General features: G+C 39.4%; 1 protein-coding gene across 1 annotated transcript; it reads right to left on the bottom strand.

Moving 5' to 3' along the window:
• Positions 1–8,218: 8,218 nt before the first annotated feature.
• Positions 8,219–14,114, bottom strand: LOC124168756. Its single transcript, XM_046547025.1, has 4 exons — positions 13,821–14,114; positions 10,563–11,865; positions 9,875–10,445; positions 8,219–8,462 (listed from the first exon to the last, which is right to left on the bottom strand). Exons 1-4 carry the CDS (start codon positions 14,112–14,114, stop codon positions 8,219–8,221), a joined length of 2,412 nt encoding a protein of 803 aa, XP_046402981.1.
• Positions 14,115–15,107: the final 993 nt, after the last annotated feature.

The following is a 15,107-nucleotide window of genomic DNA, read 5'->3' as shown; positions in this document are numbered from 1 at the left end:
GCAATTTTACTAGGCTTACAGTTTGGCTGTACGAGATGTTGTTGCTTCATCTGCGAGTGGAATATCAGAAACATAAAAAATTATTACTTACTCCAAAAAAAAAATTGTCCGGAATGTAAAGAACTCGTTCCTGAATCCAAAAATGTCCTTTGCTAGTTTTTGGTCGAATAAAAAAATATTCTTTTTCCACCTCTGCATATTAAATAAGGACTTTTTTTTTTAATTTTGTGAAAGCCATGGACAAAAATGATGCTGGTTTTACTTATTTGAAACAAAAAGTCCTTCAATTAAGTGAGGCAGAGATCAAAGAAGGAATTTGTTTTGGGCCACAGATTAGGGAAGCGCTGACGGATTCGGAATTTCAACAGCCATTAAGGTCGACGGAAAAAAGCACATGGAACGCATTCAGAAATGTATCTGAACATTTTTTAGGAAATATCATGGCTGAAAGTTATCACGATCTGGTGGCTTATCTAATTAAATCTTACCAAAAAATGGGCTGCAATATGAATTTCAAAAATCATTTTCTCGACTCACACCTTGCCTTTTTCCACCAAACCTCAGCGCTGTTAGAGATGAACGCAGTGAGTGTTTCGACCAAGATATTTTACATTTGGAAAAATAGCACCAAGGAAATTTCAGCAACATGTTAGTAGATTACTGATCGACACTGAATAGGGACCAGATGCTAAATATACGAGAAAATCCTATGAAAGTACCTATTTTTTCACATTTTTTAATCAGGAATTATTTACTCAAATATGCTTGAACCCTTATTTAATTCGGTAATCCTGAATAAACTAGAAGTAATAAAAAAACATCTGAGCCCAGATTTGGAATCAGGACAAAAAGTACCCATAGGATAACCCAACAACATCTCTAGGTCAGAAAAAAATTTTTTTTGTTGACCAGTGTATTTAGCGTAATTCCTGATGCTCAAATCGCTCCTTGCCATTGCTGCCATGCAGATTACGTCCAGCGAATATTTATCCCGTAAATTTTCAGGAGAAAATGAGGAAGTGGAGATGGGCTATAATTTCATTACGAGTTCCAGAGTAGGTGCGAGGAAGGAACGGAAAGGAGGGTTAGAAGGAAATAGCGGGTAAACGGAAGGCACAATTCCTAAGGATATCGAATGCGCCAACATTCTAGAGAGGAGTTCAAAATATGTTCGAGCCTCGGTTTGAGGTAGGCAAATTCACCGTCACGGCCTTGGTGGCTACATAAAACCGTATTTGAATATACCTCGTCTCATTCCAAGGATTATATACCATTAGAAAGGGAATAAATTCTCCTGCGAAGCGATGGTGGCGGCACAAATTCTATTGGGATACTTTTTTCCCCCCATAGTACATATTCCTATGAGCACAGAAAAAAGATCACCATGATGGCAGCTGCAGATGGTATAGAACAGATTTGCTTAGCCAAGTGGAAGACTTCAGTAAAGGTGTTTTCCAAATACATACATATGTATTCAACTTTCAAAAATTGTAATAATGAATACCAAATACATAATCGCACTGCATAAGTACCCAAAGGGATGCACCAAAAGAAATCCAACAGCATCACGACCACATTAGAAACTGCTGATTCACCCCAGCATCAACAAGCTTTGCTTTTCTTTGCTGCCCAATCCTAACACCAACTACCAAGTGTGAGAGAGGGAATACAAAGGAGCATGGATTCACTGGCCTCAGCAATGACTATCCAATAGGGCAGATCGGAATAATCGATTTTTTTCAAAGGCTCAGGGAAAAAAAATTACGGGACTGATCAAAGATAAGGCCTGAAAAAATAGAGACCTCCAAGTGAACCCTTGACCCTCGCTCAAAAGCAATTTGAGGGGAGAAGGGTCAAAATTCAAAAAATACCTAGAATATTTTGTGATCATTTCCTATAGATTTTGCCAAGTTACTGCTCTGTTTTGGGCAAATATTTAGTGCATTTTGACATATTTGCCAATGTTTAGCCACAAAATCCCAAATTCGAGTCCGTGTCCACTAAGAAAATATTCCAATACACATGCAGCATTGCTGATACAAGAGCGGCGGGCCGATCCCGGGCCCTCCCAGCTTGCTTGCTTCTCCCCCTCCCACGCCTCGAATGCAGAAAAATTCATCCCGCGTGCACTGCTAGGAGGACATTAATCTTTGATAATATAAATCGGAAGATGGTAGAAGGTAAAAAAGAATGCGTAGTGAGATGACTTGTCTCTTATTAGGCACCTGGTCGGTATCAAACAAATCGATGTGACCAACTTTGAGAAAAGCGATAAATATTTTTAGATCCATAATTATCCTTATTTATCGGTATTTAGATTTAGATGCATATACAGTAAACTCTTGATTTTACGAAGTCAGTGGGACTGGAAAATTGTCACTTCGTAAAATCGAGTTTCGTAAATTCAAACCTTTTTCATAAGTCACGAAAAAAATGTTCGCTTTTGTTTCTTCCGCCGTTTTTTGTCTTTAGTGGTCTTATTTAAATGTTTTCGGTGGTTATTCTCGGTATAATTCATAGAAAAGGCTTTTTGCTATCGATTTATGATGTGAAAAATCGTTAAATAATTATACCACCATAAAATTCCCATTTCTTGTTCATACTTCAACATCAACGATCGCTGAAGAAATTCCCGACCAGTTTAGAAAACGTAATCAAATAATGAATTGCAATGTTTATTATAAGAATTAACAGTAATAAATTTGTGGTTAGGAGCCAATAGCTACTATTAAGTATGCAAAAGATAGATATTTGTTTCTGACACCCACGGAATTTTAGCGGCAGCCGGCCTAACCGCCATTTATGTCGCCCTCTATCGCTCAGTGACGAGAAAAAAAAGAAAAACAAGGGTCTTAGTCCGTTTCCAAAATAACCTATCGTAAGTTAATATTTCGAGTTACTTCGTATTTTCAGCAGAATGTGTTCTATTTTCACTGAGATTCAATTACGATCATAAATAACGTAGGATGTGATTATCTTCTGGCGAATATTTGAAGTAAATTCTGTTTGAGTTCTCCGTCCGACTACTGTGTTCCATCATCTTCGCAGACGTTGCCATAAAAGACTTAATTCTTCATCAGGACTGTATTCTTCATACCGGGTGTGAGGTGACCTGTTCATATAGTATGTTTCTCTCCTTTTATGCCGACAGGAGCAAGGTTCCAACCGGAAAACGACAGGAGAAACATCTTACAGTATCGGAGAAATATAGATAGAAACGTTATTATCCACATTGATTGTTTTCCTACAAGAGACGTTTTATCATTTCTCAACGTGGTTAAGTATTGGTTCGCTAGCGTGAATTCCCAAAAAATGACAAGCAAAAACCTGTACCGTCACCTCATTTAGTTTTCGTGTTCCTTTCTCCGCCGTATTGAAAGTTAGGCAAAGGATCATTGACATAGAGAAAAGATTTTCTTAGTTTTAGCACTAAAAAATAGTCGCGCCATAATCGTAAATAAATATAGTGTGGAAAGAGCAAAGAAATTAATTTCAATTGAAAAGTCAGCTGAGAAGAAAAGAGACAATTTTAAGCACGGCACCATTTTCCCGATAGTGGAAGATACTTCTTCCACCTCTCTCCGGTTAATAACTTTCCCCCGTTGCAGGTAAAGATGAACCATGCCCTTCTCCACAATCGGGGAACCTTCCCAGTGGTGCCCCGTTTACACCACGATCGTCGCGACGTTGATCCGTACGATCGTAACCTCAAAACGTCGTGTAGACGCGCAGAGTTACCATCGTAGGCCTTAGTACTTAACACTGCCGAACTTACGATGGTTAGCGCTACTGTGCCAAGAAAAAAGACTTAGGAAATGAAGATCGATGCATATACGATTCTTTCGCGCCGTTGCAATCTTGATACAATAACTGATATTTCATAAATAACTCTAATATATCAAAGATATATGGCAACGATTGAAGACATTATTCAGCAGGTAATGGAAGGACGTTAGGGGAAAGTTTTTTCTGATGTTCTATTTACCAAATGATATCGGATATTCTGTACTATACCAGTTTTATGCATTTCTTTATTTACAGGTTAACCCATAACCATGTATCCTTACATTATACTTCACAGATGATGGAAAATAACAAACATGCACAAAATGTTAACCAAATAAATCATTGTATACAGGATTTCACAATGAAATTCGCCAGAAATAACCATAACATTTAAATGAGGACATGGAGATATCAATACTTGTGCCGAATCAAGCCGAAATCTAAGCCTTTTCTAGTTAAATTATAACAGCAATATGTACTGTCTTTAATGCGTGAATATTCTTGAATGTTTTGACATATTCTCTCGAAGAATCTAGTTTCTTAAAGACTTCACGGACTGTTGTGACTAGTTTTAGTTTTATCTCATCATAGGTGGGAGTTGAAGACATAACTTGCTCTATGGTAATTAAAAACAAGCAGGTGAGGATTTATATTGCTATGACGGGATCCATTAAAAGTTACTAATAAAGGAGATAGGAACAATCTAAATATTAATTGATAATTTTGTAGAGGAATATGCCTTTGTTGGAGGATCCTTGGTCGTGCAAGAGTTTTCAAATTAACTAGGGAAATAATATATGAAGTGTTGTAATCAGACAAAGAGATTAATAAATCGCCATTATTTAATTTGAAAAATTTATTTTGGACACGTCCAATCCGTATTGATTCGATATTATAATAAAGTGACCAGTTAGCAAAATATTCCAAATTGGAACGTAGCAAGGAGACATATCTACTGTCTTTACCGCATGAATATTGCTAAACTTTTGACAGATTCCCATAAAGAAACCTACATTCTTTAACGTTTTACCGACAGTTCGGTCTAGCTTCAGTTTTAGCACATGAGAACATTAATACTCTTTTGCTTCTTAATTTCCAGGATTTCAATTTTCTCACGCAGCGTCGTCGTCAGTTGTTATCTGACACAATTCCACAACGAGGGCAGCACTGAGTTACGATGGTAACTTTTAGACGTGTAAACGTACAGTAGTCGCGATCAACGTCGGTACGATCGTGGTGTAAACGGGGCATGGGTGGGGTGAATAAGAGTGGGATGGGGATTGCCTGAGGGAAGAAGTGTGGTCAGCACAAGGACTGGTGAAGGGGGCAGAACAAAGAAGGGTGGGGAAATGGCCTTCAGCTCTGCCTCAGTCTACTTTTGGGGGCTGTATTTTTATGCGACGCACACAGTCTCCTTAGGGATGGAGTGAATGGGAAATGCTGGGGAAGGAGGGGTTTGGGATGTGTCAGCAAGATCAGCCAAAGGTGGCAGGAGGGAAGTGACGGCTTTGGAAAGACAGAACCCCAGCATGGGAGAACGGGGAAGCGCGTGAGAAGAAAGTTCATGGTTAGACTTGGAAGTGCGTCTTCATTACGAGAAGCCTGAAATATAAATTGGCGGTAAATAGAGCCCAGTACTTAAGATATTTAAGTTGTTCATTCACAAAGGCCAATATATACACGAAAAGATATTATGGCGCAGATTGCATGTATCAACGTCCATTTCGGGATGTTATTAATTTCTGTTCCCATTTATAAAAGTAGCAAATAGATTTGAAAGAATGATAATCATGAATAAAAATATCTAAATCGATATCCAAACGCACATGAGCAAAATAGATGAATGTATACATACCGATCCATCGCAAGTAATACCGCTCAAGCTTCTTCCGGTACAGGACTTTAAAATCCTGGATAATGCCTTGGTCCAAGGGCTGGGACTTGCTAGTCGAGTTCGGGGGTAAAAAGAGGACTCGAACATTAGCCAATTTTAGATCTTCCACGTATTTATGAACGGTGGCATTATCCATTATTGAAACAATTTTGCTGTTCTCTCCAGCAATTTTTCTCTGTAGACATATAACCGTTTGCTGGAAAATTTCTCGGGTCATCCAGCTGTTATTATTTATTTGCATGGTAAAAAACGGAGAGGGCTTCCAATTTTACATGTTTTAAGCACCTTGGCCTTTCAAATTTCCCAATGACAACGGGCTTATTTTGTCCGTGCCCGTTTGGTTGACGCACAGCCCCACAGTAACACGCACTTTACTCTTTTTCCCCCCATGGCACCTTTGCCCTTTGAAACCCAGGGTTGCGTCAGGTAATGCATTAAAAAATAGCCCAGTTTCAGGGGCCAGCGAGGGTGAGCTCGTCGAGGAAAGGGTCCCGGATTAGGGACCCTTCGAAGTGCTTCGGCGAAAAGTAGTCAAGTAGTCTTCGAAGTACGTTCACAGCAGTGCAAAGGGTTAATTAGGGGTGTACGAAATACTCCGCGCGACCTTCCTGACATGTTAAACTACGAATTATTGTCGATGCTATGTTTACGAACAGGCACGTAAATAGGGGCATAATGTCAGCCACGATATTTTAACTGAACTCCTACTCCCCCTAAATTCCCACAGTGAGATTTTTGGCGACCCATTTCTCTCCAAAGTTGCATTATCATTTACGATTTCGCACTTTTGATGGACCACAGTTGGAAGCGCTGATTTTTTAGCTACTTACGCCGGCGTAACTAGTTTTGTTGACAAATTTTTCGCCGTAGTTCGTATAAACGAATGCCATTTGCTCCTAGGGACCGAGCCGAGGTTCGTAAATTCAAAAAATTTCGTATAATCGAAACTTCGTTTAATCGAATAGCGCCATGTATTTAGCATAGGCTTTTCACCAGGACCGCAATATCACTTCGTATAATCGAAAACTTCGTAAAATCCTGCTTCGTAAAATCAAGAGTTTACTGTACCTCCTAGCAGCACACGCAGAATGAATTTTGCTGTGGCGTGGGAGGGGAGGAAGCGAGTGGGGGGGGGGGGGGACGGGAGCAGCCTGCCGCTCTTGTATCCGCAACGATACATGGGCGTTGGAATATTTTTATTGTGGACGTGCAATCAAATTTGGGATTTTGTGGCTAAACGTTGGCAGATACGTCAAAATGCACTAAATATTTGCCCAAAACAGTGCATTAACATGGCAAAATCCATAAGAAATGACCATAAAATATTAAATTTATCGAATTTTAACCCTCCCCCCCCCTAAATTGCATCTGAGCAAGCGTCAAGGTTGTAAAGGTCTGAAATTTTTCAGGCCTTATTTTTGATCAGTCCCACAACTTTTTTTCATTGGGCCACAAGGATTTGAAAAAAATCAATTTTTCAGATCCTTCAGATATTAGCCAACGTAAACACCTTCTCTCACCATCCCTCCTTCCCATCAGTCACTTACCCCACTTTCTCCTCCTTTAGATTTTTAAAAATATTATCAATGATGTTAAATCTTCATGGAATTTAAGCGGATGAAGGAAATAAACAATAGACTAACTTAGCTTTAGCTTTGCACACCAAAATGAACCATTCTATATTTCTCACTTCGTTTAATCAACCTTGGCAACCTATTTTGTGTTTGAGAAACAACAATCTCAACAAAGGAATACACAACCCTTAAAATCCGAATGTACGCTGTACTCATTTAGGCTAGAAGACGTCACCACATGTGCCGTAAAGTATGGGAAAAACCATTAAAGTCCGATAAAATCTAAGTTACACATATATTTCATAGAAATCTTAATCGAGGGTATTAAAACAAATTTTTCGAGGAGATGTCACCTGAATACCTAACATATTGTATTGAAACCAGTCGTGAAGTGGAAGTATCCGTGGAAAATTGGTAGCAATTTTTATTTTGCTAACTTGCAATCTAGCTGCCATAGCAGATAGGGTTGAACAATTGAAGAGGACTCACTTTTGTTTTATTTATGGGAAAAGAAAGTCAAAATATCAATGCTTAAAACCCCAGAGTTTTTTATATTTTCGACTCTGGTCTCAAATTTGGATGATGTCATAGATTTATCCAAATACAGGCATTGTTTGGAAGTTCAATAAGTGACTGATTAAAGACTCACTTCCAAGGGAACAGTTCATTTCCATCGAGTCAATGTCGTTACCTAGAGAAATTAATGGCTCATTGAACGGTTGATTTGAAGATCTAATAGTTCTCTGAATTAAGTTATTTCTACTCATAAATATAGAATAACCCCTCAGAATAATGTAAAATAAGGAAACAAATACATAGCATTCTTCACTCCCACGTAAGTTACTTCAGCATATCTTGAGTGCCTAGGCTTCCAATATGCAAAGACTGATTGGTACGTATCCCTTGGCATATTGCCGCCCGCCTCCACACACACACACAGAGAAATCCAACATGTACTATGTACTCACAGTTCACATTGCATGGTGAGCAAGGACCTGGGAGGTGGCGCTCCGATGTGTCCGTGGATGTGGTACTTGAGCTCATTCTTGTGCTTGAAGCGCTCCCAGCAATGGGTGCACCAGTGCCACGAGATTCGGGCGTGCTGCAACAAATGCTCATCCATTGCATCCATGTTGAAGAAGACGAGGCTGCAAACGCCACAGCGAAGGCGTTTGCCTCTCAACGACTCCTCAGTGCCCTTCCACTTCCTGCAGCGATAACAGTGCAATACATTTCTAACATTCCGAGTAAACAACATTGACTTATGTATACATATTGGTGGTTGATCTTCTGGCACAAAGTAAGCATCAAAGGTATGTATATGGGTAGGGAATGCGAAAAAACTCAACTGAGCTGACAAGGGAAGGTGTCACGACCACAAAGTGTTCAAACTATACACAATGTGATATGAAATGAAATGTTGAGAGATAGGAAGACCCATGTTTGCTCAAGCATCCATTTGGCCTTAATTTATGAGATAAAATCAATAAAAACTACAGTAAAACCTCTTTACATCGTAACGGAGGGGACCAAAATTCAGGCAATTTGATATATGGAGGTTCACTGTAGAGAGGTTTTAGTGATAGGCACCATTTTTTCATATCCTTTGGAAATGAAAGGCACTACTCTCTTTTATGCCATTATATTTATGAATTTAAATAAACATGCATGCTTTAGAGAACATATACATATTTATTATTTAATGATAACAGAAGGAGAGCGCTATCGCATGATTTTTGCCATAATTCGAGAGAAAACGATGTGATCTCTCTTAATTCAACAGTCACTTTAAATGATTAGGACAGTTGGATAACTTTTTTCTTATTTACTGTTAGGTATGCTCTCATATGGAACAAAATGGCCTAAACTAATGGTTAACGTGAATATTACAGCATATTAAACGTGTATAAAAAAATAATAAGCGTGAAACATTTATCGCTGAAAATGCCATTCCAAGTACGTAATTGTGGCTGCATTAATGGTCTCTAGTTGTCCCGGTACAATACGCAGAGGTAGTTAGGCCGTCTTGGGGGTGTATCCTTGGTATGAAGTATGGAGGTTTTATGAGATAAAGAGGTTCACTACAAAGAGGTAAATCTGATGGCACCATAGGTGTGGTATGAAGTATGGAGGTTTATGGTGTAAAGAGGTTTACTGCATAGAGGTTTTACTGTAATAGCTAACTGCCAAGATTAACGCACGATAGACCGAAACTGCAGTACAAAGGCAACCCACCGAAGGACACCAAAACAAGGTACAAAATCAGATTCCATGGTGACATTGTCAGAGTCAAGGAAAAGCAACAATTTCACAAAATGGAAAAATTGATTAATAATGTATCTGCCTCACACATCATCTTTACTATGAACAAGGTCAGTTTATTTCATTTAAACTATGCTAGATGTTGTTAATTTCTGACGTTTACCCTGATTAAAGGTTAAAAAAAAAAACCATTTTAAATTGCTATTCAGTTCAGGACAGGTTAGCGACCAGTGTTTGAGATAAAATTTCATATTTGAGTTTAATATGACCGAAAGGAAAAAATAAAATGGGTGAGAGCAAGAATGTTTGCGCAAATGATTTTTGCTCAAACAATGGACTCTCGAGTAGACGTGCTCACCTTCCCACAGCAGTATTTTTCCTCTTCCTCACCCTAATGCTCGCTTCCTCACTGCAAACCATCGACTCAACTTTCAAGGCACTTCCTCCGATGAGGTAACCAACCGGGTGCCGCCCATTCGACCCCTGCTCACACCCCACCACCTTCCCACCCATTGGCACCTTGTATATTACCAAACTGGGCAACGGACTTGTCGCACCACCTCCCATGGATATGAGTGTCTTGGCTTCCGCCATTGTCAGGGGGGGATTAATCACTACCTTAACTGGTGATGATGACAATGAGGCACTAGACGATAATTGCTGTCCTTTTTGATCCGTCACCTTGACGCCTGGACCATTTGTGCTCACAAGGTATTCCACGAGTGATTTGATTTCTGGGTCCACATTCATGGGTGAAGATGAGGGGGGTATCTCATTGGCTTTAAGAGAATCTTTCTGCGACAAAATTCTAAGTTCTTCAACTTCGGCAGCATCTTTTCTTGAATTTAAAGACACAAAGGATACCTTATCTGCTAGCAGTAAACTTTTCTGCTGTACATTCGTAGATTCTCCAATTTTGGCAGCATCCCCTTCGGAAATTGAAGACACATTATTGGTTAGTTGCAAATCTTTCTGTAGTGCACTTCCAGACTGTCCTACTTTGGCAGCATCTACTCTCGAATTTAAAGACAAATGGGAATCCTTACCATCTAGTAACAAATCCTTCAGTTGTACATTTGTAGATTCTCCAACTTGGGCTGAGTCTACTCTCAAGTTTGAAGGCATAAGTGATACCATACCCCCTTGTCCCAAATCTTTCTGTTCCGCAGTTTTATTAAGTGCACTTTCAGGAAGGGAAATGTCAAAGCTCACAGTATTCTTTGGAGTTTCCTTCACGTCACCACTTTCTTTCAGACCTGTCAATTTGATGTCTCCACTGTCTGGTTTGAGAATTGATTTAAGTGCTGAGGATAATCCACTCAAATTTGAAGACTGGGGTGATGTTATGTTAGACGGCATGAAAATGCTCTGTTTAACATTTCCAGAAGGTCCACCTTTGCGAGGAGATATGGCACAAGACATCACATTTTGTTTTACATCAATATTACCTTTGGTTTGACGAGAATTTTTATGTCCAACACTTTCAGTTTGTTTAACTTTGACAGGTGAAACAGCTGACAACACAGTGTTCTGCATTTGATTCACATGGACCACATGACTGACTAACTGAGAACAGGAAGGGTAGAAGAATAGTCCACCAGGCCATACTGCACCCACCGGTAGATGAGCTGGGACCAAATGGCCATTCCCTATCCCCTGCATAACGGAACCAACCAAAGACAAGGTTGGTGCAGTCAGAGGTGGTTGCAAAACTGTAATCGGAACACCAATCTTGGCTGAAGCTGCTGCCTGAACCAATCTAATATTATCCTCATCCAGGAAACCAACTGCTGGGGTGGTTGAAACCAATTGGGTTCCGTTCAGAACTGTAATCGGAGAGTTAATGCTAGCCGGAAGAGTCTGTAGAATGTTTGGCATAGGTTTCACGACTTTTTCAGACTGTTTCAAAATAGCCTTACCCACAAGTTGCGAGCATGGAGCCTTCAACCGTGGTATGGCCACTTTAGGGTTCACCTTTTCACATGCTAGAGGGTTGCTTGATGTTGTATTGCCCTTTTTAGACTTCTGTACACCTCTTCTTTTCGGAGATCCAATAATATCATTTCCTCTGTTGGTTTTCCTCGGACCATTCACATTCCAAACCAATAGACTTTCTCCTGAGCTTAGAGCCTGTGGGGTAGAACCATTTGGGAATGGTACCATTGATCTCACAGAGGTCATAGGACAGGCAATGGAGCTGTCAGCCTTCAAGACACTCGATGGAGCAAGTCTGAAGTCATTGGAAGGAGATACACCAGACATGGATGGAATACTCAGCAAATCCACCTGGTCAATGAGAATAAGTTTTTTTTTATTTGTAGTCCTGCTACATTCACCTGCGTTTCTGAACTATCATGCAAATAAAAGATTTGAGCACACTGTGATTCCAAATGACTTAACAGGATAACTTTATGTTATGATTATGATTCTATGTTCATTATTAAATTTTTTGAAAGCTTTTGAGTAATCACCATTCCTTAAATTTTATAGGTATCAAAATTTTTCAGATCACCATGTGTGTGCCAATGCATCTCCTAACACTGAATTTTTTCTGATTTTTCAAAGTGGCAGAACATGGGAATAACAACTAAAAACACACTACCCATAAAAATCAGCCACTGTCTTCAAGGTGATGTATCACTCCAGTGGGAGAGTAATAAACGCTGCCAGGTTAGCCTAAGTTGTAGGAGCTGCCTCCTCATCTCATATACTCTGGGCAGCTAGGATACCAAGTGAGTAATATATAGCAGTAAATTACTATCATTGAATGAAACTGTACGAGCACCACATACAGGGTTCACAATTCGTGAGAAGCATATATTTTAATAGGGTAGTATCCTTCGTCAAAGAAAACAAAAGGCATTGCTTGCAATTCGTTACCCACCATTAGTGTATTCATAATATACAAATTATTTGGTTTAAGAAATCTCAGTTTAGACGAATGGCAATGGACAATTTTAACCACATTTGAAAAAGTCCAGATTGGTGCCCATGCGATGCCACTCCACGTGATGTCACATGGACCTACTTTCTATACAAGTAGATAGGAGTTTTACATCGTCTGAGATTACCAATGCATGCATGAGGCACAGAGCTCAGGGAAACATGTCTTAATAATCAACTACATATTAAAACTGCCTATGGTCGGAAAGTTTCCTTCGTTTGATAGGGTATTAATAATCCTTATTTAAGCCAAGCGCTACCTGCTAGCAGCCTGCATCGTATCAGCGCTCAAAGCCTCGCCCCAAGGTCACCTCACACGGCGGCAGCGGGAACCAGAATGAAGTCACACAGGGTTTTCCCAGCATTCATACTTAGCCGTCGCGTTTTCACACACTTGAAAATTTTCACTTTTCATGTAATCGTGAAAAATAGATATCGTCATTAAAAATCTACAGGCATGAAATACATACTCCAGGAGTAACAATCTTTCGATTTAGGCAATAAAAAAATAATACGAAACCACCCTATTCTCTGCATGGTGGTACCAGTCTGGTTAACATTGGCTAGGTGGCAGATCTTCTCCACCCAGGAGAAAGAGAACAGGGCAGATTTAGGAATGCACCCTGTGTCACTACCCAACTGGTACTTTGCATTCAGATATGCATTGCATTCTGGTCCGGTGCAGAAAGACTTAATCCGTGAACTGAATAAAATACAAAGGAAGGCTGCGCTGTTCGCCAAAAACTGTTATGGTCGTACAGACAGCATAACCCAGATGTTAAGCGAATTAGGCTGGGAACCGCTGGAGACTCGGAGGCTGCGCGCTAGGCTTAGATTGCTTGAAAAATTGAGAATGGATATCTTTAAGAGCAAAACGGAAAACATAATATTAGAGCCACACTATATTTCCAGGTCCAATAGAAGCAATAAATTAAGAGAGATGTTTTGCCAAAAGGATATATATATATTTATATATACATCCCGCTATCTATTTCACATCCTTTAATTCAAAGAGCGGTTTTTTGGCATCCAGCATAGTGGTCCATGATTTTTAGGTCCAGTGGTCTTTGCATATGCTTATATGGCTCTTAATACTGTGAGCGTAATTGTTTTTCGAAAATGTTCATAATATCAATATTAATTTTCATTAATTTTCTTTACACTCGATACACATTTAGGACTCCTTTCACATTTGGAGTATTTTGACATCCTTAGTATGTTTCCTTTCACATTCCGCATTTTTTGGCATCCATATCTTTTTGCTCTTGTGTCCACGGAACAAGAATTCTTTTCCTCTTTCCTCCCACAAAAGTTAATGAAGAGGAAAGTGGTTTTGGCTCAAGTATATTAAGTGCACCCACTGTGCTTTCACCATGATTGAAACTCTCCTCTGTCTCATCAAAATCAGCTGAAAAATCATCATCAGCATTTTCATTACTGTTGCCCTGTAGAGGCAATTTCTCCTCTAAATTAATATCTATTTCATCCAAATTCTTTCCCTTGAAGTCTGCAGCCTCCCCTTTTTCCATTAAAAGTAAAATCTTGGAAATTTTTGCTGCTTGATAGACATCATCCGGCAGTCTGTAGGACTGTTTATGTATGCCCGCTGTGTGGCCCATGAAAGTTGCAAGTTGTTCAATATCATTATCAGTCATATTGAAAATCTGTGAAATAGTTGCTACATAGATGTTTCCTAAGTCTGGTAGATGTAATAGCCTTTGGATTTGCTGCTCTACATGCTTTTGCATACTTCTCAAGTGTTTTGTAACCACATAGAGGTGTTTTAAGGTGGGGCTTTCCAAATAAAAACGGGTTTTCATCGCCAACAAAATTTGACCTTATGCTGAGCAAAAGTTTAATGTGTTCTTGAGCATCCAAACTAAACAATACGGGCACTCCCCTATTCCTTTTACCTCTAATTATGATACGCTTGAACCGTTTCATCAAAACCTTCTCTGTCAGTGATATTGCCGAATCGAATTCCTCATAGTTTTGGCAAACACTTTCTGACAATTCATACACATGAGGTAATATTCTCTGAAGTTCGCCTGCACGCTTCCTATTTAGCAACAGAACTCTACAATATATTGTTTCCAGTAATTCACAGAAAGCAGTTTCATCTGTTTTGTCTAACATGAGATTTGATGCAGCATTATTTGCTCTTATGGTTAAACGATTTTTTAACAACTTTAGGTCACTTGCAAGTGGAATCAATTTAACTTTGTTCCATCTTTTTATGCATAAATCATCTGCTGCATGGTTAGATAAGTCATACTTCCAATTTGCTGTCAAAAGTTGAATCATAGTTTTTAAATCTGCTTCTGCCTCTGCTAACTGAACATTTGCATACCAGCCCTTTTTCTTTAAAGCAAACATAATAGCAATATCACAGCATTGTTTCAGGGAAGTTCCCATATTCATTGCATAGGTAGGAGATTCAAAACAATCCTTATTACTATCATATCTAGCTACATTTTTGTTGTCTCAACTATTGCATCCCGACTTCATTTTGCCTTCGACTAAGTCCTCACACTCTTTTTGTTGATGCGTGCATATTCTTTTGGTCGGCCTATGCGTCCTCATCATCGTCTATTCACCTTTCCTGCGTGGGTCTCTTGAACTTTCCTTTATGCCTACGCGGTGCGGAT

This window comes from Ischnura elegans, chromosome 12 (assembly GCF_921293095.1).
Source record: "Ischnura elegans chromosome 12, ioIscEleg1.1, whole genome shotgun sequence".
NCBI lineage: Eukaryota > Metazoa > Arthropoda > Insecta > Odonata > Coenagrionidae > Ischnura > Ischnura elegans.
The sequence above is the reverse complement of the archived record's forward strand: the minus strand, read 5'-3'. Positions and strand labels throughout refer to the sequence as shown.

What these genes read in the sequence shown, in the direction of transcription:
- LOC124168756 (XM_046547025.1), bottom strand. Translation starts at nt 14,114, where the DNA reads ATGACTGATAATGATATTGAACAACTTGCAACTTTCATGGGCCACACA. An exon ending in TCAATCATGGTGAAAGCACA is followed by an intron (nt 11,866 to 13,820) that starts GTGGGTGCACTT and finishes TTTGCATGATAG; the next exon opens with TTCAGAAACGCAGGTGAATG. An exon ending in GAAGGATTTGTTACTAGATG is followed by an intron (nt 10,446 to 10,562) that starts GTAAGGATTCCC and finishes CAATTTCCGAAG; the next exon opens with GGGATGCTGCCAAAATTGGA.